Source organism: Balaenoptera musculus, chromosome 20, assembly GCF_009873245.2.
Source record: "Balaenoptera musculus isolate JJ_BM4_2016_0621 chromosome 20, mBalMus1.pri.v3, whole genome shotgun sequence".
NCBI lineage: Eukaryota > Metazoa > Chordata > Mammalia > Artiodactyla > Balaenopteridae > Balaenoptera > Balaenoptera musculus.
The window spans coordinates 45,016,299-45,044,133 of NC_045804.1; the positions used below are offsets into that span (position 1 = coordinate 45,016,299).

Here is a 27,835-nt window from a genome sequence, read left to right on the forward strand (position 1 = left end):
AAACAACATGCTACTGAGCAACCAATAGGGCAATGAAGATATCAAAGGAGAAATAAAAAATACCTTGAGACAAAAGACAGTGGAAATACAGCATACCAAAATCTGTGGGATACAGCAAAAGCAGTTCTGAGACGGGTGTTTAAAGCAATACAGGCCTGCCTCAAGAAACAAAAATCTGAAATCTAAAAGAACTAGAAAAGAACAAATGAAGCCCAAAGTTAGCGGAAGGAAGGCAATAGTAAAAATTAGAGCAGAAATAGGCACTAAGGGACTTTCCTGGTGTTGCAGTGGTTAAGAATCCACCTGCCAATGCAGGGGACACGGGTTCGAGCCCTGGTCCAGGAAGATCCCACATGCTGCGGAGCAACTGAGCCCGTGCGCCACAACTACTGACCCTGCGCTCTAGAGCCCATGAGCCACAACTACTGAAGCCCGCGTGCCTAGAGCCCATGCTCCGCAACAAGAGAAGCCACCGCAATGAGAAGCCCACGCACCGCAACGAAGAGTAGCCCCTGCTCACCGCAACTAGAGAAAGCCTACGTGCAGCAATGAAGACCCAACACAGCCATAAATAAATAAATAAATAAATAATAAAAATTTATTAAAAAAAAAAAGAAGTAGGCACTAAAAAGACAATAGAAAAGATCAGTGAACTGAAGAGCTGGTTCTTTGAAGAGATAAAATTGACAGACCTTTAGTTAGGCTCACTAAGAAAAAGGGCTCAAATAAATAAAATCAGAAATGAAAGAGGAGAAATTACAACTGATACCAAAGAAATACAGAGGATCGTAAGAGAAAATGAATAATTATATGCCAACAAATTGGACAACCTAGAAGAAATGGATAAATTCCTAGAAACATACAATCTTCCAAGACTGAATCATGGGAAAATAGAAAATCTGAATAGACTGATTACTAGTAAGGAGTTCAACCAGTAATCAACTCCCAACAAACAAAAGTCCAGGACCAGGCTTCACTGGTGAATTCTACCAAATATTTAAAGAAGATTTAATACCAATCCTTCTCAAACTCTTCTAGAAAACAGAAGAGGGGGGCCTTGTACAGTGGCAGTATCACAGCCAATGAGGTTTATCCGAGGTGTGATTATTGCTAATTGAAAACTTTTCCCCATACCTTTCCATGACGACTTGAAATATTGTCGGCACTGGCAATTTTTGACAGTCTCTGCAGAGACTGCATAATAAAATTTTTAAAAAAAGAAAGAGGAGGGGACTCTTCCAAACTTATTTTATGGAGCAGCATTATTCTGATACCAAAACCAGTCAAGGACCCCACAAGAAAAGAAAATTATGGACCAATATCCCTGATAAACATAGATGCAAAAATCCTCAACAGAATATTAGCAAACTAAATTCAATAATACATTAAAAGGAGCATATGTCATAATCAAGTGGGATTTATTCCAAGGATATCAGGATAGTTTAACACCCACAAATCAATGTAATACACCACATTAATAAAATGAAGGACAGAAATCAATGATTATCTCAATAGATGCAGAAAAAGCATTTGTTGAAATGCAACATTACATTTATGATGAAAACTCTCAACAAAGTGGATATGCATGGAGCATACCTCAACATAGTAAAGTCCATATATGACAAGCCAACCACTAGCATCATACTTAATGGTGAAAAGCTGAAACCTTTTCCCTTAAAATCAGGAAGAAGACAAGGATGCCCACTCTTGCCACTTTTATTCAACATAGTATTGGAAGTCCTAGCCACAGCAGTTAGGCAAGAAAAAGAAATAAAAGTCATCCAAATTGGAAAGGAAGAAGTAAAACTATTAATATTTGCAAATGACATGATTTTATATATGGAAAACTATAAAGACTCTGCCAAAAAAAACTGTTAGAATTAATAAATGAGTTCAGTAAAGTTGCAGGATACAAAATTAATATACAGAAATCTGTTGTTTTTATATACTATCAATGAACTATCAAAAAAAAATTATGAAAACAATCTCATTTACAGTTGCATCAAAGAGAATAAAATTCTAGGAATAAATTTAGCCAAGGAAGTGAAAGACCTGTACATGGCAAACCATAAAACATTGATGAAAGAAATTGAAGAAGACAAAAATAAATGGAAAGATTCCATGCTCATGAATTGGAAGACTTAATTTTGATTAAATGTTCATATTACCCAAAGCAGTGTACAGATTTAGTGCATTCCCTTTCAAAATTCCAAGGGCATTTTTCATAGAAATGGAACAATCCATCCTAAAATTTGTGTGGAACCATGAAGATTTCGACTAGCCAAAGCAATCTGGAGAAAGAACAACAAAACAAGAGGTGTCACACTCCCTGATTTCAAACTATATTGCAAAGCTATAGTAATCAAAACAATATGGTATTGGCATAAAAACAGACACATAGGTCATGGGACGGAATAGAGAGCCCATAAATAAACCCATGCATATATAGTCAATCAATTTATGATAAAGGAGGGAAGAATGTACAATGGGGAAAGGACAGTCTCTTCAACACATAGTATTGGGAACACTGGACAGCCACATGTGACAGAATGAAACTGGACCACTAGTGTACAGCATGCACAAAAATTAACTCAAAATTGATTAAAGACTTGAATGTAAGACCTGAAACCATAAAACTTCCAGAAGAAAACATAGGTGGTAAGTTTCTTGACATCATTCTTGGTGATATTTTTTTGATCTGACTCCAAAGGCAATGAGCACAAAAGCAAAAATAAACAAATGGAACTACGTCAAACTAAAAAGCTCTGCACAGTGAAGGAAACCATCAACAAAATAAAAAGGCATCCTACTGAACATGAGAAGATGCTTGCAAGTCATATATCTGATAAAGGGTTGATATCCAAAATACATAAAGAACTCATACAGCTCAAAAACAAAAAACAATCCAATTAAAAATGGGCAGATACATGTATAGCTGATAAACTTTGCTGTATAGCAGAAACTAACGCAATGTAAATCAACTATACTCCAATAAAAATTAATTTAAGAAAAAAAATTGGGCAGAGGATCTAAGTAGACATTTTTCCAGAGAAGACATACAGATGGCCAACAGGCACTTGAAAAGATGTTCAACAGCACTAATCATCAGGGAAATAATAATCAAAACCACAATGAGAGGGCTTCCCTGGTGGCGCAGTGGTTGAGAGTCTGCCTGTCAATGCAGGGGACACGGGTTCGAGCCCTGGTCTGGGAGGATCCCACATGCCGCGGGGCGACTGGGCCCGTGAGCCACAATTGCTGAGCCTGTGCTCCGCAACAAGAGAGGCCAATAGTGAGAGGCCCGCGCACCGCGATGAAGAGTGGCCCCCACTTGCCACAACTGGAGAAAGCCCTCGCACAGAGGCAAGGACCCAACACAGCCATAAATAAATAAATAAATAAAATTAAATTAAAAAAAAAAAAAAAAAAAAAAAAAAAAAAAAAAAAAACCACAATGAGATATCACATCAAACCTGTCAGAATGACTTACCAAAAAGACAACATATAACAGGTGTTGGCAAAGATGTGGAGAAAAGGGAACCCTCATGCAGTGTTGGTGGGAATGTAAATTGGTACAGCCAGTTTGGAAGATGGTGTCGAGGGTCCTCAAAAATTAAAAATAGAGCTACCATATGATCCAACAATTCCACCTCTGTGTATTTATCCAAAGAAAATGAAAATATTAATTCAAAAAGATACATGCACCCCTGTGTTCATTGCAGCATTATTTATAATGGCCAGGATATGGTAACAACCTAAGGGTCCATTGACAGGTGAATGGATAAAGTATTCCATGCCACACAAATGGAATATTACTCAGCCATTAAAAAAAAAAGAAATCTTGCCATTTGCAACAACATGGATGGACCTTGAGGATATCGTGCTAATAAGTGAAATAAGTCAGAGAAAGACAAATACCATATGATTTCACTTATATGTGGACTCTAAAAAACAAAATGATAAAACAAAACAAAACTCATAGAGAAAAGATTTATGGTTGCCAGAGGGGAGGGGGATGGGGGGGTTGGTGAAATCAATGAAGGGGATCAAGAAATACAAAATTCGGGGCTTCCCTGGTGGCGCAGTGGTTGGGAGTCCGCCTGCCAATGCAGGGGACATGGGTTCGAGCCCTGGTCCAGGAAGATCCCACATGCCACAGAGCAACTAAGCCCATGCATCACAACTACTGGGCTTGTGCTCTGGAGCCCGCGAGCCACAACTGCTGAGGCCCACGCACCTGGAGCCCATGCTCCGCAACGGGAGAAGCCACCGCAGTGAGAAGCCTGTGCACTGCAGCGGGGAGTGGCCCCCACTCGCTGCAACTAGAGAAAGCCTGCGCAGCAACAAGGACCCAACGCAGCCAAAAATAAATAAATAAATGTATTAAAAAAAGAGAAAAAAATACAAAATTCAAGTTATAAAGTAAATAAGTCATGGCGATGTAATGTACAGCATGGTGACTATAGTCAGTAATATTGTATGCAGATTTGAAAATTGCTAAGGAAGTAAATCTTAGAAGTTTTTATCACGAGGGGAAAATTTTTGGTAACTTTGTATAGTGACAGATGGTAACTAGAGTTACTGTGGTGATCATTTCACAATGTATACAAATGTCAAATCATAATGTAAGTTATACTTCAATGAAAATAAATATTTCCTTATTATTATTATTAATTTTTTTTTTGGCTGCGTTGGGTCTTCTTCATTGCTGTGCACGGGCTTTCTCTAGTTGCGGCAAGTGGGGGCTACTCTTTGTTGCAATGCATAGGCTTCTCACTGTGGTGGCTTCTCTTGTTGCAGAGCACGGGCTCTAGGCGTGGGCTTCAGTAGTAGCAGCACACGGGCTCCGTAGTTGTGGCACGTGAGCCCTAGAGTGTGCGGGCTTCAGTAGTTGAGGCACGTGGGCTCAGTAGTTGTGGCGCGTGGGCTCTAGGGCGTGTGGACTTCAGTAGTTGTGGTGCACAGGCTCTAGAGCGCAGGCTCAGTAGTTGTGGCACACGGGCTTAGTTGCTCCGTGGCATGTGGGATCTTCCTGGACCAGGGATTGAACCTGTGTTCCCTGCATTGGCAGGCGGATTCTTAACCACTGTGCCAGTAAGGAAGTCCCTATTAAAATATTTTTATGAAAAACATATCACAGACAAATTTTTTTTTAACTACCTGTATTGTAATTTCTGTAGTGAATATACTGCTTATTTTAAATTCTGAAGGTGACATCTCTAAAAATAAAGTATTTTTCAATTACCAAAAAAAAAATTATTTCCTACCATTTGAAACTTGAACATTTTATTTGGTAACACAAGTAAAAATGATAAGAAAGTTTAATATGTAATATAGGCATCTCAAAATTAAGGTTAGGTGTTTCTAAGTCATACCCTGGTCCTTTTGTAGATGATTCTGTTTATGTACAAGTGAATAGATAATAATGTTTACTGAACACTTAACTCTCTGTCAGGTTCTGTTCTAAGTGCTTTAAGTTTAAAATGTGATTGATACAATTTTTATGATATATTTCTGATTTATGATCCTGTCTCAAAAGAATTACTTAGACTTTTTGTAGTATCTATTAGTTGGCTCATATTTTTGAAACATGTTCAATGTTTTCTTTAAAGACCAAACTGGAAATCCAGAAAGCCCTTGCAGAAGATTCTACTGTATATGAATATGACAGTATTTATGATGAAATGCAGAAAAAAAAGGAAGAAAGTAATCCAAAATTGCTTTTGGGAAAAGACCGAAAGGTTTGTAGCTGAAAATACAAAGTTTCTTTGACCTTGACCTGCATTTTGTATCTTACGCTTATTTCAACATGAGAATGATCTGAGAAACAGCTTTTAGGTATTTGAAGTGTGAAGAGCCCCTAGTTCCAGATAGTATGGATTTGGTTGAGAACCTAGGAAACTATATATTTCGTATCCTAACAGGAGCAAGAGAATTATCTAACAATTTTATAAATTTTGTTTTTTTGCTTTAAAACTTTTGCAGATTATTTTTTGAAAGTTTTTCCTAAGGAAGTCTTTGTACTGCTTCTTCTCCTGTTCATGTTTGGTGTCTTATAATTTTTTATTGCTTCCTAGCTGGTAACTGAATCATCTGCGTGTAACATGGTCGTATTTTTAGTTTGAAAAAACAAGTTAGGGTGTGGAGATTGAAATAAGTTCAAATTTTCTATCACTCTTATTCTTTCACAAAGCACAGACTGGTATTTAAGGATCTTTACATCTTACAGTATCTACAGATAAAGTGGTGCTGTAAAATGATATTAAAGCTGCTATTTTAAATGATTGTATTTCAACTAATGTGAAAAATTAGTCAGAAGCCTTCCTATTCACGTATCTGTTGAAGAAGTAAGACAATACCATTTTGTAAAAAGGGAGAGAAAAACAGTGGGAAAATGACCTATTTAGTTTGAGATTTTTTAAAAATGCCATTTTGAATAATTTTTTGTTTTTATACTTAAATTTCTATTGAAAAGAATTTTATTATCTTGCTAGTAAATTTATATTGAATTTTGAGAAGTTGACAGTCCTATTTATTTGGATTTCTATCTTAATGAATTTCTATAGTAATAAATTCATGATAAAAATAGAATATTAGCAGTTAATTATCTTTGACTCTTTCCTAAATAATCTTACTTTTTTCCCCCTAGCCCAAGTACATTCACAACTTACTAAAAGCAGTTGAGATTAGAAAAAAGGAACAGGAAAAAAGAATGGAAAAGAAAATACAAAGAGAACGAGAAATGGAAAAGGGAGAATTTGATGATAAAGAGGCATTTGTAACATCTGCTTATAAGAAAAAACTGCAAGAGAGAGCTGAAGAGGAAGAAAGAGAAAAGAGGGCTGCTGCACTTGAAGGTGAAATGGAAGAGGGAGAGGAGTAGAAGGAAACAAACAGGAGAGTTCTGCCCTGTGGTTAGCCACTTGCTCGTCACTGAACTTTTAGATTATAATGTTGTCATAATTTATGTATATGAATACAGGGTACAAGATATATGATGTTATGTATATTATAAAACAGGAGATTTTAACTAAAAACACAGTTGCACTCTTAGTAACTGTTACTTCTACTGAACTTTTCAATTACATCTCACTTTGTTGCTTAAAACTATGATTATCACAAGTCATTGCCTTAGAAAATGATTTCAAATGTAAAAACATAGATTACAAGGCATGGAAAGCATGGCATTTGTCAAAAGCAGTATAAACTGAGATTGAAATCCTAGTTATATTTCCTGGGATGAGAAAACTAGAGTAACATTGCCCAAGGAGCATTAACTGGGCATTTACAAAAAGAATAACATTAATTCAAGAAAGAACAAAGATGTGCAGAGGCCAAAGAATACCTTAGTGCTTTACTTCATTGCTTTCTACTCCTGGTCGTTTCTCAAGGTCTAAGTAAAATGTGTACTTACAAATAGCTTAATTGGCAAATGCTTATCAACTTTAAGTGGAAGAAAACCAAATGTATAAGGCTTGGTCTAAGCATGTACTATGTATTCATCTAGAGCACCACTCAGGACCAGATAGTAAATAGACAGAGCTACATTCCAATAAAAATCTATTTACAAAAACAGGCAGCAGGCCGAATTTGGCCTGAAGGCTATATAGATCTAGAGACTAGTTCATACACTGTGTTACATACTCTATGCCTGTGAAACTGAACTGCATTTTGCCTTTTTGAATATATTATTCTCACTTTTGCTTTCATTCTCTTAGCACGTTTGGATGTAACCAAGCAGAGCGATCTCAGTGGATTTTATAGGCACCTATTAAATCAAGCAGTTGGTGAGGAGGAAGTACCTACATGCAGCTTTCGTGAAGCCAGGTGAGATGTGGCATATGGAATATGTAGAAGAAAGATACTGTTCATGATTTGTGATTGTGGGATCATTTTAACTCTCTGGAAGTAGAGGATTGCAGTATTGCATATTGTGTTGTTAGCCAAACCTGTCCTAATTGAAGGAATAACTAGGGATTTACAGTTTTTTAATTAAAAAACGTTTAGTTCAAGTTTATTTTTATTTTATAGTAATTCTACACGCATGTTCAGATAGTATATAAAAAGAGAAGTGTATATATATATTTTTTAACATGTTTATTGGAGTATAATTGCTTTACAATGGTGTGTTAGTTTCTGCTTTATAACAAAGTGAATCAGCTATACATATACATATATCCCCATATCTCCTCCCAAAAAGAGAAGTATATTTTTTTCATAAATAGGACCTAGCCTCCATAAAACATAAGATTCACGTAATCAAGGGCTTAGAAATGCATATCCAATATGTAGCCACTAGTTACCTGTAGCTGTTTAAATTTAAATTATATTAAATTTAAAATTTTGGTCACAACAGTCACATTTCAAGTACTCCATTGCCACATTTGGCTAGTGGGTACCATATTGGACAGCACAGATATATAGACATTACTATTTCTGTAGACATTTTTTTTTTCTGGCCATGCTGCACAGCCTGTGGGATCTTACTTCCCCAACCAGGGATTGAACCTGGGCCCCGGCAGTGAAAGCGCTGAGTCCTAACCACTGGACCGTCAGGGAATTCCCCATTTCTGTAGACATTTCTATTAATACTGGTCTAGAAAGTAAGGATTGGAGGATTTTTGAATAAAATTATAAAATATTATAGGGATGGTGAAATGATTATGGTGTAAGTATATAGCTGAAGGTAAAATTTGTCTTAAACTTGTATCTAAGGAAATCATTTTTTGGAATAGAAACATTCAGATAAGAGGGTCTGAGTCTTTGTTGCTAGGGAAGGAGGAGATGCAGGAGAATGGAATTAAGGATGAAGAGAAGGGATTACACCCCAACTACTAGGTTTTGATTGTAAAATTGGTGAGAATTGCGAGTCTCAAAAAGCATATTTGAAGACTGAAATTTTTGAATGAAAAATTAGAGTTTCATCTGGAATGTTGTGAGGCCAGCTGTGAAACTCCATAATGTCATAGAGTAGTTGCAATTCCCAGAGTCTAATAATAGAATTCCTAACTATTAGTGAGTCCTTTAGCCAAGACACTTTTGCCAGCAATTGCTAGAGAACCATAGTTGTTGCTTTGTTTGGTGAGTAAGTGATTAGTGAGAATAAATGTGTAATGTAAATAAATTAACCATGCTTATTGGCTGGGAAAATGTAGGTGATGTAAACAGTGTTAATGTAACTGATCGTAATAGCTGGATTGATTCACATATTTCCATTTTGTTGTAAAAGATGCCAAGGGGTAGGGCAGGATGCTGGTGCCTTTTCAGTCATGAGAGAGATAATTTAGTGATATTTAGAATTAGGTTTTGTCACCATTTTGCTGTGAAAAAATTTATCTTCATCTTCTTCCAGGACTATTTTTAAATATTTTTAAAAATAAAGTAAAAATCCAACAAAACCACAACTTGAACCTCATGTTGTAAACTAGTACTTATATTCAGAATATATCTTTTCCCAATTATTCTTTGTCTGTGCTTGGCAAAAATGAAGACCTTGCACAGACCCCTGCCTGAAGGTTCTAGTGGTCCATACAGAAGGGCTGATTTTTACTTTTTCATTTCTACCAATATTGAAAATATTCGGAATGGTTAGAAAATACTAGTTTGCAGATGTTTACAAGGTAAATAGACAGCAGCACCTTTTCGAATTTGGGATAATCAGAAGGTTTATATAGTGTAGGTGTATTGACTTAAGTACTGATGAACTTTATGTGAACACTTCATTTATTTACTATAATTGATAATGTATCATTTTCTGTTACATTATTTTTCTTAAGGTCTGGGATAAAAGAAGAGAAATCAAAGGGATATTCTGATGAAGTAAGTTCAGAAAACAGAACACCTCATGAGAACTGCATTCGCCAAACTGTTGTGAAAGTAGAGGAAAACCCAGATGCAGACAGTGACTTTGATGCTAAGATCAGTGAGGATGATGAAATGGAAGAAGATAATAAAGTGAACTGCAGAAGGGAAAAGGGCACAGAGACCTTAAAAAATGACTCCAGGCACCACAGGAGTCATACCCACTCACGGTCATCTAGTGAAGAAAGAGAGCATGGTACCAGATACCACACAAAAAGTTCCAAGTCAAGAGGACATGAGAAAAGAGAAGATCAGCACCAAGAGAGACAATCCAGGGAGGACAACTATTACGCTGACCGTGATTACCAAAAAGAAAAGAAGGATTCCCATAGGCACAGAGAGGCCAGTTACAGAGATTCACACTGGAAGAGGCATGAACAAGAAGATAGACTGAGAGGAAGAGACCAGAGAGAAAGAAGTGATAGGGAATGGAAAAGGGAGAAAGACAGGGAGAAATACCCGTCAAGAGAACAAGAAAGAGACAGACAACGAAATGATTATGACCGACATATTGAGAAAGGAGGAGAGAAGGAAGAGAAAAGCAAAGAAAAGGAAGAGCATATGAAAGCAAGGAAAGAAAGATATGAAAACAGTGATAAATACAGAGATAGAGAAAAACGAGAAGTAAGTGTTCAATCTTCAGAAAGAAATCAAGAAAGGGCAAAGGATAGGTTCCTTAACCAGGAAAGAGCCAATAAAATGAGAAACATGGAAAAGGACAAAGAAAGAAACCCAGAGAAACCCTCTAGTTCTGACACATCACTGGGAGCAAAACACAGAATCACAGAGGAATGCCTAGGGACTGGCAAAGAACAAGAGAGGCCACACGAGACAGTGAACAAGTTTGCAAAGAGGAGCAACGAAGAAACTGTAATGTCAGCGAGAGACAGATACTTGGCCCGGCAAATGGCACGGGTTAATGCAAAGACATATATTGAGAAAGAAGATGATTGATAACTGCCCCAATAGGAAGACCTGTGGAAGCACAGAAAATTATAATTCCTGGAAAATGTTGAGTGAACACATAAAGGAGTGTGTTAACAGTGGTTGAGAGGGTATTTTAAAATATATTTTCAAAATTCATTTTTGGTTTAGATTTAAGTCAGAAGTCAATCCTTTTATCTTGAATGTTTAACTAAATATATAATATTTACTTATCAATACCACATTCTTGGTTGTATTCAAGCAACCTAAAGAGAGTGCTGAATCCCTGTAGGTACTTAATGAGGAAAATTGGCTTCACTACAACCATTAAAAAATAATTTAAATAACTCTTCTATGTTGCTTTTGTTGCAGGAGCTGTTTGTTTTATAAATGTCATTGTTTCAGATTAAAATATGTGGATTTGAACAGAGAATATTGTTTTACTTTATGTTCTAAAATTTGTATTAAAGTATAAAATACAGATCACACATCTTGTCTAAGCTTTTTAGCCCACAACATACTCACTTAAATGAAAATTAAAATAGTGATATATTTGTATGTTTAATTGATGCTTATATTTTATTTTAAAAATAATGTCATTCATGTCATGCCGTAATTTCTCTTTTTTTTAATTAAAAATCACTTTAATTCTGGAACCCTAGCAAGTTAGTAAATTGGTTATGTGTATAAATCAGTTTTAGCTGAGGGTGAAAAGATGGAGATACTCAGCCTAAAGAAATTACCTAAAGATCCAGGTGGCCTATTTATGAACATGTCTTGTTTAATATACTCTAAAGAATATAGTACATCTTATTAGAGTTTCTATTTATATATCAAAATAAAACAAATTTCTGTATTCTTTGAAACTTAACCATTTGAAGTTATAAACTGTAAATAATTTATTCATGTGAAAAGGATGAATCATACAGAGAAAACAGTTCTCTTAACAGTCTTCCCATTAAGAAAGTGCTATTTTTATCTCATACTTCATGAAGAGTTACCACATGGTCTTATTTTAGAAGGATAAACATAGTTTAGTAAGAATATTGTCTTTAAGAAAATATATATAAAAGATCAAATTTAGCATTCATAAATCATTTTGTTATACTTTTTAAACCAGAAAGGAAAAGTAGCAAGAAAGCTAATGCCTGTATCTCTTGACTGACACATTAAATATCGGTTACACCCTAATACTTGAAAATATATCAGTGACAGTGACAAACACTTCAAAAGTACTGACTTTGTGTACACAGAGGGGTGTAGTATAATGTAACTGTGAAAGAGTTAGGGTGAGATCATGGAAGACCATGAGTGACAGGCTAAAAATCTTCAACTTTGGTAGAGAATTGGATTCCTTTGTTAGGGTTGTCGTACTAAAGCCATAAATTGGGAAGATTTCATTTGACTATAGTATGCAAGATAAAGCCTAGGAGAAAGAGACTGGAGGTGGAGAGATCTGATAAGAAACTGTTGATTTCCCTCTCCCAGTAATTCAGAGACTTAAAGCAGCATGGATGGTTTAGATAGGAAAAGTTACATATTTAAAAAACAAAATTATTTAAGTGTAATTGATTTACATTATTGTGTTTCAGGTATATAGCATAGTGATTCAGTTTTTCTTTTTTTAGATTCTATTATAGGTTATTAGAAGATACTGAATATAATTCCCTGTGCTATATAGTAAAGGCTTGTTGCTTATTTATTTTATGTACAGTAGTTTGTATCTGTTAATCCCATACTCTTGTCCCTCCTTTCCTCCCTCTCCCCTTTGGAAACCATAAGCTTGTTTTCTAGGTCTGTGAGTCTTTCTGTTTTGTATGTAGATTAATTTGAATTATTTTTTAGAGTCTACATATAAGTGATACAGTATTTGTCTTTCTCTGACTTCACTAAGCATGTTCTTTTCTTGGTCCACCCATGTTGCTGCAAATGGCAATATTTTATTCTTTTTTATGGCTGAGTAATATTCCACTGTGTATATATACCACATCTTCTTAAGCCAGCCTGTTGATGGGCACTTGAGTTGTTTCCATGTCTTGGCTATTGTAAATAGTGTTATGAACATTGGGGTGCATGTATCTTTTCCAAGTAGAGTTTTTGGTTTTTTCTGGATATATACCCAGGAGTGGGATTGCTGGATCATGTGATAGCTCTGTTACATAATACTTTTATTAACCAAGTTTGACATAACTCAGGGAGAAACTGCAAATTAAGGGTTTCTTCTCTCTCCTTCCCCAGATGTAGAGATGTTTTTGCCTCTTTGGCATTCACTCCCCCATTTCTGAGAATAGTGCCTTGATTTTCACTTGGGAAAGTACCCTTCACTACTCTTAGTCCAGTGTTTCAAATGGGGCTGAAAGAGGTCCAGGAAGGTATGTGACTCAAGATAGGCCAATTCTGAGACTTGTCATAACTTAAAGTGATGTTTTCCAGTAGAATTCTGGACTGTGAAGATGAAGTAATTCCAGAGTTACATGGGAAAATGAGTGCCTGACTGCCTGACAGAATAAAGCCCACACAAAAGAAAACAGAAATGAGAGGTGAGAAGGACAAAGACCTGATGATTGCTTTTGAAGCTTTGGCTCTAGTAGATCATATTTCAATATTTAAACCAGTATTTTTCTCTTGGGCCAATTGGATTTAGATTTCTACCAAAAAAGCCCTATTTGACACAAAAAGGTTCCACCTCTGATAAGTCTGTGCCAAAAATCGCCAGAATATTCTTAGTAAGCTTTTAAAAATTGTAGTATAACAAACATAAAGAAAAGTACATATATCATGAGTACATAGTTTAATGGATTTACACAGTGAACATACCCAATTCAAAAAGAGACCATTACCTGCCCCACAGAAGCTCCCCTCAAACCATTTCCCAGCCTACTCCCTGCCTTTACTTTTAACACCATAGATTAATTTTGCTTGTTTTCTTGATTGTATAATATTTATCCATCTACTCTTGATGGCCATTGAGTTATTTCCATTTGGGGGTTATTGTGAATAATGCTTCTAGGAACATTCTTACATTTGTCTTCTAGTATGTACATATATATATATTGATTGGGTAGGTCCTAGGAATGGAATTGCTGATCCATAGGGTAAGTATATGTTCATAATAATAGGTAACGTCAGTTTTCCAAAATAAACTCCAATGTATGAGAGTTACAGTTGCTTCACATTCTTGCTTACACTTGTAATTGTTTAACCTTTGTCTTTTTGTCTTTTAATTTGAGCCGTTCTGGTGGGTGTGATGGTATCTCATGGTTTTATTTTGGGGTTCCCTGATGACTTTCATATTTATTAGCATTTTGATATCTCATTTTTGAAGAATCTGTTTCTTTTGCCTATTGTTTTTAAATTTTATTTATTTATTTTTGGCTGCGCTGGGTCTTTGTTGCTGCGTGTAGGCTTTCTCTAGTTGTGGCGAGCAGGGGCTACTCTTCGTTGTGGTGCTCAGGCTTCTCATTGCAGTGGCTTCTCGTTGCAGAGCATGGGCTCTATGCGTGGGCTTCAGTAGTTGTGGCATGAGGGATCTAGAGCGCAGGCTCAGTAGTTGTGGCGCACGGACTTAGTTGCTCTGCGGCCTGTGGGATCTTCCCGGACCAGGGCTTGAACCCGTGTCCCCTGCATTGGCAGGCGGATTCTTAACCACTGTGCCACCAGGGAAGTCCTGCCTATTTTTGTTTTGAAGTGGGTGAGTAGGACTATCTGCCTTTTTCTTCATGACCTGTACTGATTCTCTATATGGATAGGAGTTGTCTTTGCAAGTAACTTCTACCTCAGTACGGCTTGCCTTTTCACTCTCTCATAAGGTATTTTTAGCGAACAGAAATCTTTAATTTTGATAAAGTTCACCTTAATCAAAAGTTAAATTTAAAATTCAGTTCCTTAGTTGCACTAGACATATTTGAAGTGCTCAATAACCGTATGAAGCTAGGAGCTGCCATAGAGGGAAATGAAGCTTTATAGAACATTTCTGTCATTGCAGAAAGTTCTGGACAACACTCTTCTAGAAGCATTATTGTCTTCTTTTCACATTTAGATCTACCATGCACCTGCAATGAATTTTTGTGTGTGGTATAATATAGAGATTAAGATTTTTTTCCATATGGATATGAGGTAGACTCAGCAGTGAATAAAAATTTGTTCAAATTAGTACTACAATGAATACCATTATACATCCACCAGGAATGGCAAAAATGTGTAGAGACTTACAATACCAAGTGTTGGTGAGATATGGAGCAAAAAGTAAGTCATATGCTACTAGTGGCAGATAAACTGGTAGGATCTTTTTGGAAAACAATTTGGCTTTACCTAGTAACACTGATGCTGCACATTTGTCTTACACAGCTGCATCAGGAATATTCATAATAGTGTTTCCATCAAACTGGAAATAATCTAAATGTCCATCAGTAGTAAATTAATCTAGTGTGTATATATGCACAATACAGTGAAATGAATATACTAGAGGTATAACTAGGATGAATTTCAGTGTTGTAAGAAACAAAAAGTAATTTATATAGTTTTTATAAAACAGGCAAAACTGTATAGAGACACATGGGTAGGTGGTAAAACTAAAGAAAAACAAGGAAATAATTACAAAAGTCAAGATACCATTTGTGATATGGGAGCGTACACATGGGTTCTAGATGCTGGAAATAGTTTTTTGACCTGGGTGGTAGTTACTTGGCTATTCACTCTATCAATTGTAAATATGTTTTATATATTATTCTGTATGCATAAGATATCTCACAGTAAACATTTTTGTAATTTAAGATTTTTAATATATGAATGGAGGAATGTTGGCCATGCTGGTTAATCTTAGTCATTTCTATAGGAAGAATATGTAGATGTTGATTAGTCAAATGGCTTATGCACAGGGCAGCAGTTCTTTGATAACGAATTATTGGGACCAGTATAAATAAGGGGTTCATTATATTTGTTGCTAGATACGTGTTCTTTTAAATATATGAGGTCTAAAATAATGTACTTAAATTTTCTGAATAGGTAAACAGCTGTTCCTGTGATTCAGTGTCTTTAATTTTCCTTCTCCCTCCCCTTGTTTACTCCTGTTCCAATCGTACCAGTTACGCAGTGCTGTTTCAAGGTAACCGTGCCTTCTCACATACTAATCGCTTTGCCTGGAAAGTCATGTTTTTGCCTAACTCCTTATTTTTAAAACTGAAGTGTGATTGCCTACAGAAAACCTCTTATAATACCTTTCTTTGTTTCAGCCACACCTCTGTTTCCTTTTAATTCTGTGGGTAATACTATCACAGCATTATGGTATAATGATTGTATGTTAGTTGTTTGAAGGCAAAGATCTGATCTCAACTTTGTATGCCCAGTACCTACTATAATAGCTGGCATGAGTGAACATTTAGAAGAGTTTTTACTTCATTGTTTTAACTTCATTTACTTTAATATCTGTTAAGTATTTCTTAAAATTAGAATTTTAAAACAAGAATGAACTTGGAAATCATCTATAACTCCTCGAATTTAAAATGTTTTTAAGATGGTATGACATCAGGTTTAATAGCTGAGACTTGGAAATCTTGGGTCCACCACTTGCTGCATAATCTTGGACAAATTATCTAAGTTCTCTGAACTTTATTTTTTCCTTATTTGTAATATGAGGATAATAAAAGGGTCTCTTTCATAAGACTGATATGAGGATTGCTTGAAACAATGTATGTAATGCTGTGCCTGATGTTAGCACACAGTAAATACTAGTGTGTATATATATCATATGTATATATATTGTGTGTATATATGTATATTATTACCCATGAGGAGATGGGGCCAGTAAAGTTGAGTGACTTAAATAAGGTTCCTTAGCTTGGTAGTGGATGAGAAAGGACTTGAGCTTGTCTTCTCAATCCTATCTGGTTGCTCTTAACACAGGTGCAGAAAAGTTTTTTTGCTTTTGGTAAAATGTATGACATGAGCCATACTTACTATGGAGGGAAACTAGGCCAGACAAATGACATGAAGTTTGCATTATTTTCATGTATTCAGCAAATTGGGGGCTATGTACCATATGTGCTAGATTCTTCTTAATTGTGTTAAGAAGACAAAGCCTTAAGAATCAAAGGAATACTAAGCAGGAAAGGTTTTGGAAAAAGAGTTTAGAGATACACTGTAATACTGAAGTTTCTGTCTTGGAAGATGCTTTGTCCAAGCTTTGCCCATCCCCCTATACTGCTAATCCCATTCCTCTCTCCGCCCCTTAAGAAAAGACTATGGCTTTCTTAGGCTATAATTGTAAAAATTAATGAATGTAAACCGGTCCTCTTCCTTTTTCACCATCCCTTCCCTAACAATTCAGTCCAAAAGCCATTAAGTGGGGCTGAGCAAGGTAAAGCTATCATGACCCAGAGCTGGGTGTCACTAAAACACAGTGAAGAGCATCGTGAAGGAGCAGCCCAAATGAATGTGAGGGGTAATCCATGCAGAAAGGAGGTCCATTCAGGATATCTGAGCCCAGGTGGTGGAGGGGGGGGCATCTGTGCAGTGGGTGGTGATGGTGACTGCCCAACAAGGGATGTCAGCTTGAGCAGGGTGAGAAGGGCATTTGTACAGGGACAGTCCCAGCATGAGGTGTCAGAACCTGAATGGGGTAAAGAGGGCTATGTAGATGGCAGTGACAGCAGCAATGGAATATTGCTTACCTTCAGGGATATTGATCAAAAGTAAATATATTTGTTATAATGGGAGCCAGGTTTCTCACTGCCCTAGAAGGGGTTATAAACATGAAGAGAGAAAATTAGAATGAACTTTGTAATGTTGGTTTGGAACTGGAGTTACTGGTATAAACTCACATAGTTTTCAAGATAGAGAAATAATAATAGATGAAAATGTGTGTTTTTGTGCACACATGTGAGAAGACAGGATCAGTGACACTCCAATGAGCATACTTGGCACCTAGATCTTGGGTTCTAAATATATTCTTCACTAAAAGAAACCAGGACTTCTTGGAGAAATGGCTGTGGCAGAGAAAGTACAAGATGATACTGTAACATCTTACTCCAGAAGGTAAGGAAGTGAGTGTTCCAGGAATGATGGGGACATGTCAAAGGATACTGGAGCCAGCTTGAAAGGATTCTCACTGGCTAAATATGGAACCATTTGAGCATCAAAATTAATAATAATTGATTATAATCCATTGAATAAAATAAGAATCCATAAAAAATGAAAGTTAGATGAGGAACTGTATTCGCACAGTCTCAGAGTAAACCCCCTACAAAATATTAATTACAAAAACAAAAGAAACTTTACTTGGTAGAAAGTCTGGCAGATAACCACCTTAATGAAGTGATTGAAGTTAATATCACCAGTATGGGGACAAAAATTGAATCATACTCGATGTGATAGAATGTGCTGAGAACACAACATTCCTGTGATATTTCTGCCAAAAATGTATATTAGCTTGAATCTAATCATGAGTCAATTATCAAATCAAATTGAGAGAAATTCTACAGAATAACTAGCTTGTAATATTCAAAAGTGTCAAGTTCATGAAGCAAGGAAAGTCTGGAAAACTGTTGCAGACTGAGGGAGACAAAAGAGACATGAACGTGTGGTTCTAGACTGGATCCTTTTGGTAAAAGGACATCATTGAATGGTGTCTGAGGTTAGATGGCAGTAATGTATCAATGCTACTTTCCTGATTTTGATGGTCCTATTGTGGTTATGTAGGAGAATGTCCTTGTTTGTTGGAAACACATCATGATTTTCCTTTTTGAATTTAGCATCTGTATTTTCGCTTCTATGGATGATGTTTTTAGTTAAGACATTTTTTTAATGGATTTACAATGTTGTGTTTCTGCTGTACAGCAAAGTGACTCAGTTATATATACATTCTTTTTTTTTAATTAATTTATTTATTTTTGGCTGTGTTGGGTCTTCACTGCTGCATGTGGGCTTTCTCTAGTTGCGGCGGGTGGGGGATACTCTTCGTTGCCATGCGCGGGCTTCTCATTCGGTGGCTTCTCCTGTTGGGGAGCACGGGCTCTAGGCACGCGGGCTCAGTAGTTGTGGCTCATGGGCTTTAGAGCGCAGGCTCAGTAGTTGTGGCACACGGGCTTATTTGTTCCGCAGCATGTGAGATCTTCCCAGACCAGGGCTCGAACCCGTGTCCCCTGCATTGGCAGGCAGATTCTTAACCACTGCACCACCAGGGAAGTCCCTACATTATTTTTTTTTAATATTCTTTTCCATTATGGTTTATCCCAGGAGATTGGATATCGTTCCCTGTGCTATACAGTAGGACCTTGCTGTTTGTCCATTCTAAATGGAATAGTTTGCATCTACTAACCCCAAACTCCCAGTCCATCCTTCCCCCTCTCCCCTTCCCCTTGGCAACCACAAGTCTGTTCTCTATGTCTGTGAGTCTGTTTCTGTTTTGTAGATAGGTTCGTTTGTGTCATATTTTAGATTCCACATGTAAGTGATATCATATGGTATTTGTCTTTCTGACTTATTTCACTTAGTATGATAATCTCTGGTTGCATCCGTGTTGCTGCAAATGGCATTCTTTTTTATGGCTTAGTACTATTCCATTATATATATGTACCACATCTTCTTTATCCATTCATCTGTTGATGGACATTTGGCTACTTGTGAATAGTGCTGCTATGAACATAAGGGTGCATGTATCTTTTCTAATTATAGTTTTGTCCAGATATGTATGCCCAGGAGTGGGATTGCTGGATCATATGGTAGTTCTATTTTTAGTTTTCTGAGGAACCTCCATACTGTTTTCCATAGTGGCTGCACCAACTTACATTCCCATCAACAGAGTAGGAGGGTTTCCTTTTCTCTACACCCTCTCCAGCATTTGTTATTTGTAGACTTTTTAATGATGGCCATTCTGACCGGTGTGAAGTGGTACCTCATTGTAGTTTTGATTTGCATTTCTCTAATAATTAGTGATGTTGAGCACCTTTTCATGTGCCTAGGGCCATCTGTAAGTCTTCTTCGGAGAAATGTCTATTTAGGTCTTCTGCCAATTTTTCAATTGGGTTGTTTTGTTGTTGAGTTGTATGAGCTGTTTATATATTTCGGAGATTAAGCCCTTGTCAGTTGCATCATTTGCAAATGTTTTCTCCCATTCTGTAGGTTGTCTTTTCATTTTGTTTATGGTTTCCTTTGCTGTGCAAAAGCTTGTAAGTTTGATTAGGTCCCATTTGTTTATTTTTGTTTTTATTTCTATTGCCTTGGGAGACTGACCTAAGAAAACATTGGCATGATTTATGTCATAGAATGTTTTGCCTATGCTCTCTTTAAGAGTTTTATATGGGTGATGATTTTAAAGAAAGACATGCAAGTAATGTTTGGCCTGCAATCAGAAAACCTAGGTATAAGGCCTGTTCTAGAACTTTCCAGCTGTGTGAACCTGGGCAAATCAGCTGACCTCTCTGAGCCTCAGGCTCCTTATCTGCAGAATGGGGGAAGTAACACCTGTCAGCCATGTCACCCAGAGTTCTGATGATCCAATGAGATGATCTATGTGAAAGCACATTATAAACTGAAGCTCTGCACAAATTGCAAAAATTGTAATTATTTAGCTTTACTGAAATTTAATATCTCTAACTCTAGGTACTTTTGATGCTAAGTATTTGCAAATCACATGCAGTGATTTTATATTTATTTATTTGGTTGCATCTGGTCTTAGTTGTGGCAGGTGGGCTCCTTTTTTGCAGCAGGCAGGCTCCTTAGTTGTGGCTCGCCGGTGCCTTAGTTGTGACATGGAACTCTTAGTTGTGGCATGCATGTGGGATCTAGTTCCCAGACCAGGGATCGAACCCAGGCCCCCTGCATTGGGAGCATGGAGTCTTAACCACTGTGCCACCAGGGAAGTCCCACATGCAGTGATGTTTTGGGGGATGTGTAAATGTTTTGACAATATACAGTTAAGATTTTTCTTTTAACCTTAAGAGTTTGGAAAGGTTTTTTTTGGTTTTATTCTGTTTTGTTTTTTAATGAGACAGAATCTATTCATCATGATGTTAAGAGTTATTACAGTAATAGTTCACAACAAAAGGCATTTACTGATATCTTAAAATATAGTTTGGAACATTTATGACTAAACTGCATAAATGTATACATGGGCATTTCATGCATCTTAAAGAGGGGACTCCTATTTTGTATAAATAAAACAGGTTTTAATTCTGTCACTAAAGTTTAAAAATAAACATGTTTCATTTAAAAAATAATGTTTCATGGAAAATTTCATATTACCACTGTTGACAGGTGAATAGTGGAAGAAATTTATTTATTCTTAGCTCTAAATAATGTGGAAGAAGAAAGGAAAGATGAGGAAAAAGAAATACCATTTATATAATTCAACTAACTATATAATCCACACTTTGAAGCACCTCATTGATATGTTCAACACACAGAGTATCCTGAAAATGTTTTTTGTAAATCAAATCATATTTGAAATGCCACTGGAGAAATAACTGCAAATTCTTATGTAAAGTCCCTAATTTTATCCTTTAAACTTTGCATTTTTCATGTATCAAGTTTTAAGATAAGGTACACTTATCATATTAGAGTTTGAGTAAGAATCAGATAGGTTTTTTTAAAAAAACAGCAAATGTTCTTATTTATTTATGGAAATTTAGGTATTTTAGCATAGAGATGGGCTAGCTGCTCCTTCCTAAATATTTGTTGTTTGGACTGTCAGTGTTTACAAATTGTTAGAAATAAATTATCTACTATAATTGTAGTCTTCAGTTGTAGAACTGAAGGACTGAAATCATCTTTTCTCTCTCCTAAATGATAAGGTTCTTCTTAGTTCAGCAGACGTAAAACTTTCTTCTGATGACATGCTCCACCAATGCACACTGGTTCCAAATTAGATTTGGCCAAAGAAATAATCTCTTTTTGATAGCTTAAGGGGAAAACTTGCATAGGTGGTAGAGCAATTTGGTGTGAATTTTATGATGTGTTGGTAAGAGAAATACAACCTGAAATTCCAATTGAAATATACTGTGAATTATTTCCAGAAAATAAAGACTTCTCCTGAAAAGATGATTTGTTTTGAAACACCTAATGTAGAAACAGTACTGAATGGATTCCAACTGTATGTAACAAAAGGAAAGACATATTTAAGATTCCATCTTTTCCATTGTGGTAAATGCCTACTAAACAATTGAGAGGGGCATTATTTCATTCTAGGAGAGGAAATAAAACTTAAGCTCACCTTCCTTTAGAAAATTCCAGATCCCAAGAAAAGTAGAGAAATTAGCTAGGTTTGTTTCTGCCTCTAAATGTAGTTATCTGAACTTTAAAATATTGTTCTATCATTGAAATTTAGAGACAGTTAAGCAATGAGGGGAAAAGGTGATACTATAAAAAGTAAGAAAAAAAGATTTAGAGCTTTTAAAATAGTCCTTCCATGGAACTGAACGTGACAAATTTTAATAAATATCACTGACTTATCTCTGATATTGAAGAAAAGAATTCAGAATGTTTCAAGTGGACCAGGAAAGCTTTCCACAGTGTAAGAATGTTCCCTGTCTTAATGGGTTTTTTTCCATATTTGGATTTATAAATTTCAATCTCTAACATACTTCTCAAGCAAGCATTTTCTAAGTTCCCCTTCCTAATTTAGAGCCTTTTGTGTAATAATGATGACTTTAAAGTATACAACTTCTTCCACTTAGCATAGGACTATTTTGCTTTTATTGCTTTATGGGGATGACAGGTTGTAGTATAGTCTCTCTGAGGAATCTACTATTTCACTTCCCCACCCATCTCTGACAATAAAAGAAAAAAGGGAGGGTAGAAAATGCCTTCTGAATACTGCCTTATTTAATGATATCTTAAGCACCAGGTGTTGATTTATGAGCAAAGAAACATGCTATGAAAGGAACCAGGTATGGATTGTACCACTGGGTAGCTAAGCATTGTCTAAAATGCGTAAGAACAGCAGTTAAGCCACTGCATTCCATGGTTTTAAGCTTTGCTTGACAGTGACCTCCAAATCAGTTATACAACAGATACAATGTATCAGGTCAGCCTTTCCTAATTATCAAAAGAATATTGTTCTAATTCTAGGAGAATAATCTCCCTTTTAAGGGGTCAGGGTGGGGTGGGTGAGTTAAATGGAAATTCATACTTACACTTAAATATTGAGATTGGTAGCACCAAATTAACAAGTTTCGTAAAAAGCAGGGACAGTGAGAGAGTGACTCATCTCAAGAATAACTTTTTGCCTTAATTTGAGATTTATTATTTGATTTGATTGTCATTGTTTGATTTTGGAGCTAATACATTGACTTTGGGTTTGTTGGGGTCTTTGCATCCATCTCTACATGGGGCAGCCAGGGCAATGAATTTAGGTTACAAGTCATATGCATTCCACACAACAAATGGAATAAGTTTTAAATGGGTTGCAAGTTTTTTGGAATAAAGATGAATTCTTCGGACTCCATTACATGTCAACGTATAGGAACAAACTCAATCAACTGAACTGCCTCCATGCCTTTGCTTGTGTCTTGCCTATTTCTCAGGTATTTCTCACTAATAAAGTCACAGAAAAAAAATTAACTTCAGTACTTAAATAACTTTACAATTCAGTCCATTTTTATTTTTTACTTTTATGTAAATGCTACATTAGATGTAAAAGGTCTTTAAAAGATTAAAGTCCATTTACCAACTCAAGTTTTCCTTAAAAAAAAAAAATCCACGGTAGTATTGATAAATAGGGGTCAAGTAAATGCAAACTATGCTGGGGAGAGATTTTGGATTTTTTCTGTCTAGTGACATTTGAAAACTTTTCAAAACACCTGTATAACACCTGGCTTGACAAAACTTTGTTTGAAAAAGTGCTTTTTAAAAAATGGTATCTTTGGAAAATGCATAAGTGTGTGTGGGATGGGGGGAATACATATCTGAATATATTTATAAAGCAAGTTCTTAAATTTGCAAAGCTATTTACCACCGAATACGCTGCCACTTATATAACTTCTCTCCTTTCAGCATGCTAGAAAGCAAAGAGAATGGACATGAGGTAGCAGGAAGGAATGAAAGAGTGAAGATAATGAAGGTAGGTCAGTTAACAGTCATTTTAAAATCCCCCTCTCTTTTCCTCTAGTATTTTGGGAAACTTCTCGGCAGCTAACATCTATGAGGAAAATATTCTGCTGGGAAAAGCAAAGAATCAGAAATAGAAGAATGTAGGGGGAATACAGGAAGATGGCCAGGGAATAGTGTTGGGGAAAGGAAGCCAAGGGAGGAAGCTCTATAATTAGATTAAACTAGGCCTCTGCTATATGGATCTTCTTTCTATAAGGTTGTTAGGATTAAGTTAGATTTATACAGAGGACTGATGTGATATGGGGCCAGATCATTGAGTCCTTTTATCATTGACTAGGCTTTACTCCCTTTAAGATTTTGGTAAGGAAATCTCACACTACAAGGTAAAATTTGCTTCTCTACCTATGCATCTGAGAGTCCCAAGCCACTGAAGGTCAAATATACTTGATCTGTATTAAGGGTTTTATGTGGCGTGTAAGGTTATTCACTTAACTGACCCTTTTCCAATCAGGCTTACTTAGACTCAGTCTTGAATATTATCTGGAGGGCTCACTATCCTGGTAGCCAACCAGGAAGGGTCAAGGGGTTGGGAGGAGGTGCATTTAAGGCTAACCCAGACTCTCCAATTACTTTTGGGTTGAGGATGACCTTGGTTTAGGTCAGGGTACCAGATCTCTACACCCTGTGAAAATTTGATTTATCCACTCTTTACAAAGCCAAGTAACCTTAATGGTTAAACGGAGTCATTTGAAGTAGACAGAGCTTAAACCAGATAGTCAACTGAACACTGAAGATGCATTTATCAATATTCATCTTCAAAGTAGTTCATAGCCAAGCCACAGTGACTAATGAAATAGGCCAGATTTGCCTGTGGAACATTATCCTGAATGTTTAGCAGAGAGAGACAGGAAGATGGCAGTTGAAGTGCAGGAAATACTAAAGCATGCCCATAAGGAAGATGTATGGGCTAAAGTAGTGTCATTGGAAAAGGAGCAGGTGGCAGAGCATGTTGTAGTAATTATACCCTTCAAATAATAACATACATACAAATTTCAGTAGGTGGAATTTGTTAATGTAAGAAAAACTAGAGGAATTCATAGTTTGTAACGGGCCCAAAGTATTAGAATAGAGATAGGGATACACTGGAACAACAGTATACACAGACACACATGCTCACACGTACACATTATTTTTCAGCTTAGCTTCTTACATCTTCCTCTCCTGACTCCAGAGCAGCACACAGGTTACAGGGTTCTAGTAGATTCCAGCTATAGAATTCTATGCTACTCAGGAAATATATGGCTAGCAAGACAGTATCCCTGTTTTCTCCTAAATGGTTTATGCATTCATGAACAGTGAAACCTTTGGAAGCAAACGATGTTAGATACTGATGATCGTAACAAGGAATGATACAGGAGACTTTCACAGACTTGATCCTAAACCTAATCCTAACTGACGATATGGTGGTTTTCATCACCTCCATACACACCCTCACACATCCAAAGCAGTCCACTTCAGCTGCATCACAGAGTCTAACATGATAACATGTCTGGGAGATTTCACAGAAAGAAGTGGCTAGAGGCCATAAGAGTCTGGGCACCATAGTCTTTTGGGACTGTGTCTCTATGAAGAAGGCCCTTCCATCGGCAGGCTTAGCTGGCAACTCATTGACTTAGAGGGAGAAGGCAAGGTGTGACTTGTCAGAACTGGAGGAAGAGCTTGTTGGGAAGCCATTTTCCTTTCATTGATGTTTTACACAGCATTCAAGTGGATATCCCCACAGGGAATTTCTGTCGGTGTTTCTGGAGTGATACCTTTAATAAGACGCTGTTAGGAAGAAAACATGATGTTATAAATATTCTTATAATTTAACAGTTTAAAATTTTTTTCAATATTAATATTAAAACAAAGGTTAAGTAGCATTTAAATGGCATTTAATAGTAAATTGGAATAGTCTTACTGACTTTCCTTAAGAAAGGAATCCGCAATTTATTCTCAAATATGGGTAAAAATGGCATATTCAGGAACTATATAAGCATCTGTAAACTAATTAAGAAAGTCATCATAACACTAATGGGAGAAATGATGGACCTTCAATAGAACCTCTGCTGGCCTGTAACATGCCTTTGATGGCCTGGGAAAGGGCATCCTTTTCTCTTGTCAGAGGAGGCTTCATGTGGCCCACAGGGCTTGGGAGCAGAAATGAGCTCTGGGTTCTGGCTCCCCCCACCTCAGCCATGCTCCTTGTGCCCGCCTACATGCTACAGGCACAGTGCACAGTGCCATCAGCCACTGTAACAGCCAGGGATGTTACTGATTTAATTGAATTTACTGTAAAGGAGCACTGGTTAGTTCATACAAGGGTGCAAATTATTACATAATTAAATTTTAAAAGATGTGCCCATTTAAATCATCATTCCTAAAGCAATCTCATGTTGACGTAGAACTTAGCACAGGGAAAAGGCTGAGAATTTTTACTTTAGAAACAGCTGAGGTACACAGAAGCTTTGGGACAGATCTGAATATGCTTGGGCTTGGGTATGAAATATACAGCCTGCCTTGCAAAACTTAGCATCAGTGACACGAAGCAGCTCAGGGATGTGGGAGCACTGCAGAGTTTAGAAAAAAATCTTTGTTAAGTAAGTAAGTTGCTCAGTAAAATCTTTGATGCCAAAAGTCTGTATATATGGTGAGCAAGGCAAAATTGGATCTGAAAGCATATTTTGATTTATTGATTTTAGGTGAAGCTCTGCTACTTATCCTTTTTATTTTGGATTGAAAAAGTATGTAGTCCCCTTCAGTCATTTTTATTTCCTGGTTCTGGGGGTTGATTCTTCTTTAGGGAGCAGGGCCTATGGAATTTTAAAAGTTCCCATTCTCATAGGTAATGAAGTTCACAAAATTGTACATGTTGTGTTCCTAATGACCTTAATATTCAAGAACTAAAATCTCACACTGGAAATCCATTTGAAAACGAGTTGCTGCAGTGCTCATCAACTACCTGGACATGTCAAGTCATAGAAAGCAAAATTTCACAAACCATCCTTTCCCATAGATGAATCTGTAACCCATAACTGCTTAAGGAGAATTAGGCCTTGCTAATTGGGAACTGGACACATCACTCTAACTAGTCTTCAGTGGAGCTCTGCTGTGCAGAGAGAGAAGAGCAGTCAGATGTAGGGTAGAGGCAAGACCCACAGTGAACAACACTGTAAAGTAGAACATTTGGCTTTTGTGCCCTAGCCCCCACCTGCCCATTCTCCTGCCCTTCTGGCTGCTGATCTCCCAAAATGCCAGGTCCACCTTCGTCTTCCGTATTTCAGCAGCATTCCAGTTGCCACATTACTATTGCTCTCAAAATTTGCCAGTCCCTGGCCTTCTGCAAGGCAGTCATCTAAGCAATGGATCACTGTTGCCATCTTCATGAATGCTAACTTATTAGGGACCATCTTCCCAGTGTCTTTGTGCAGATTACTAGGGGCTTCTGGGGGCAGTGACCTAATCCAGTTGATGACTCCAACCTTGAGACTTCCAGGTTGCAGATGCACATGATAGCCTCCAAATCACAGGTGAGCAAGTGGTGGCTCACTCCACAAACTGTAGCCTTGTATATGGCTAGGGCCCAGAAGAGTTAAGAATTTTACTTTTTTTTTTCTTTTTAATCATACCAAAATTTTATATGAGTTCTCTCTCCCTCATAGATAGAATGTTACAGACCGTCAAGTCTGGTATTCACAAAAAAATTTTAGTCCCTTGGGGTGCTTGGCAAAAACATGGCATGCTTTATTCTTCTCAGAAATTAAGCATGCACATAGGCATGTTAAGGCTTTTGAGAAATCCTGTAGTAAAGAGACCTATTTACCTTGCCTTAATCCAGCATTCTCCAAAATTATTTGACCACGTAACCTTTTTCCCCCAGCAGTAACACTTATTGATATCCCACGGAACTACTACTACTCCTTAAAACATACTTTGGAAATGTTAATCCAATTCAGTGAGCACATTT

The 27,835-nt window shown here is 36.8% G+C and overlaps 2 protein-coding genes and 1 non-coding gene across 9 annotated transcripts in view; 2 read left to right on the plus strand and 1 right to left on the minus strand.

Moving 5' to 3' along the window:
- NSRP1 (nuclear speckle splicing regulatory protein 1) overlaps nucleotides 1-11,363 on the plus strand; it is a 52,767-nt gene extending 41,404 nt beyond the window's left edge. For 2 of the 3 annotated variants that reach the window (XM_036837210.1, XM_036837212.1), the window contains exons 4-7: nucleotides 5,613-5,741; nucleotides 6,650-6,857; nucleotides 7,719-7,827; nucleotides 9,777-11,363. In XM_036837210.1, coding sequence (XP_036693105.1) covers nucleotides 5,613-5,741; nucleotides 6,650-6,857; nucleotides 7,719-7,827; nucleotides 9,777-10,815 — 1,485 coding nt within the window. In that variant the 3' untranslated portion in view covers nucleotides 10,816-11,363. The remainder of the gene's footprint in view (nucleotides 1-5,612; nucleotides 5,742-6,649; nucleotides 6,858-7,718; nucleotides 7,828-9,776) is intronic. The other variant, XM_036837209.1, reaches the window with a different exon arrangement.
- On the plus strand, nucleotides 1,054-1,194 carry LOC118887609. The gene has a single exon (XR_005018084.1). It is a non-coding gene; the product is annotated as a U4 spliceosomal RNA (small nuclear RNA).
- An 11,991-nt stretch (nucleotides 11,364-23,354) lies between the features above and the next one.
- The window catches only part of SLC6A4 (solute carrier family 6 member 4), a 35,047-nt gene continuing 30,566 nt past the window's right edge, over nucleotides 23,355-27,835 (minus strand). For all 5 annotated transcript variants that reach the window (XM_036837720.1, XM_036837723.1, XM_036837721.1 and 2 more), the window contains one exon: nucleotides 23,355-25,656. In XM_036837720.1, coding sequence (XP_036693615.1) covers nucleotides 25,582-25,656 — 75 coding nt within the window. In that variant the 3' untranslated portion in view covers nucleotides 23,355-25,581. The remainder of the gene's footprint in view (nucleotides 25,657-27,835) is intronic.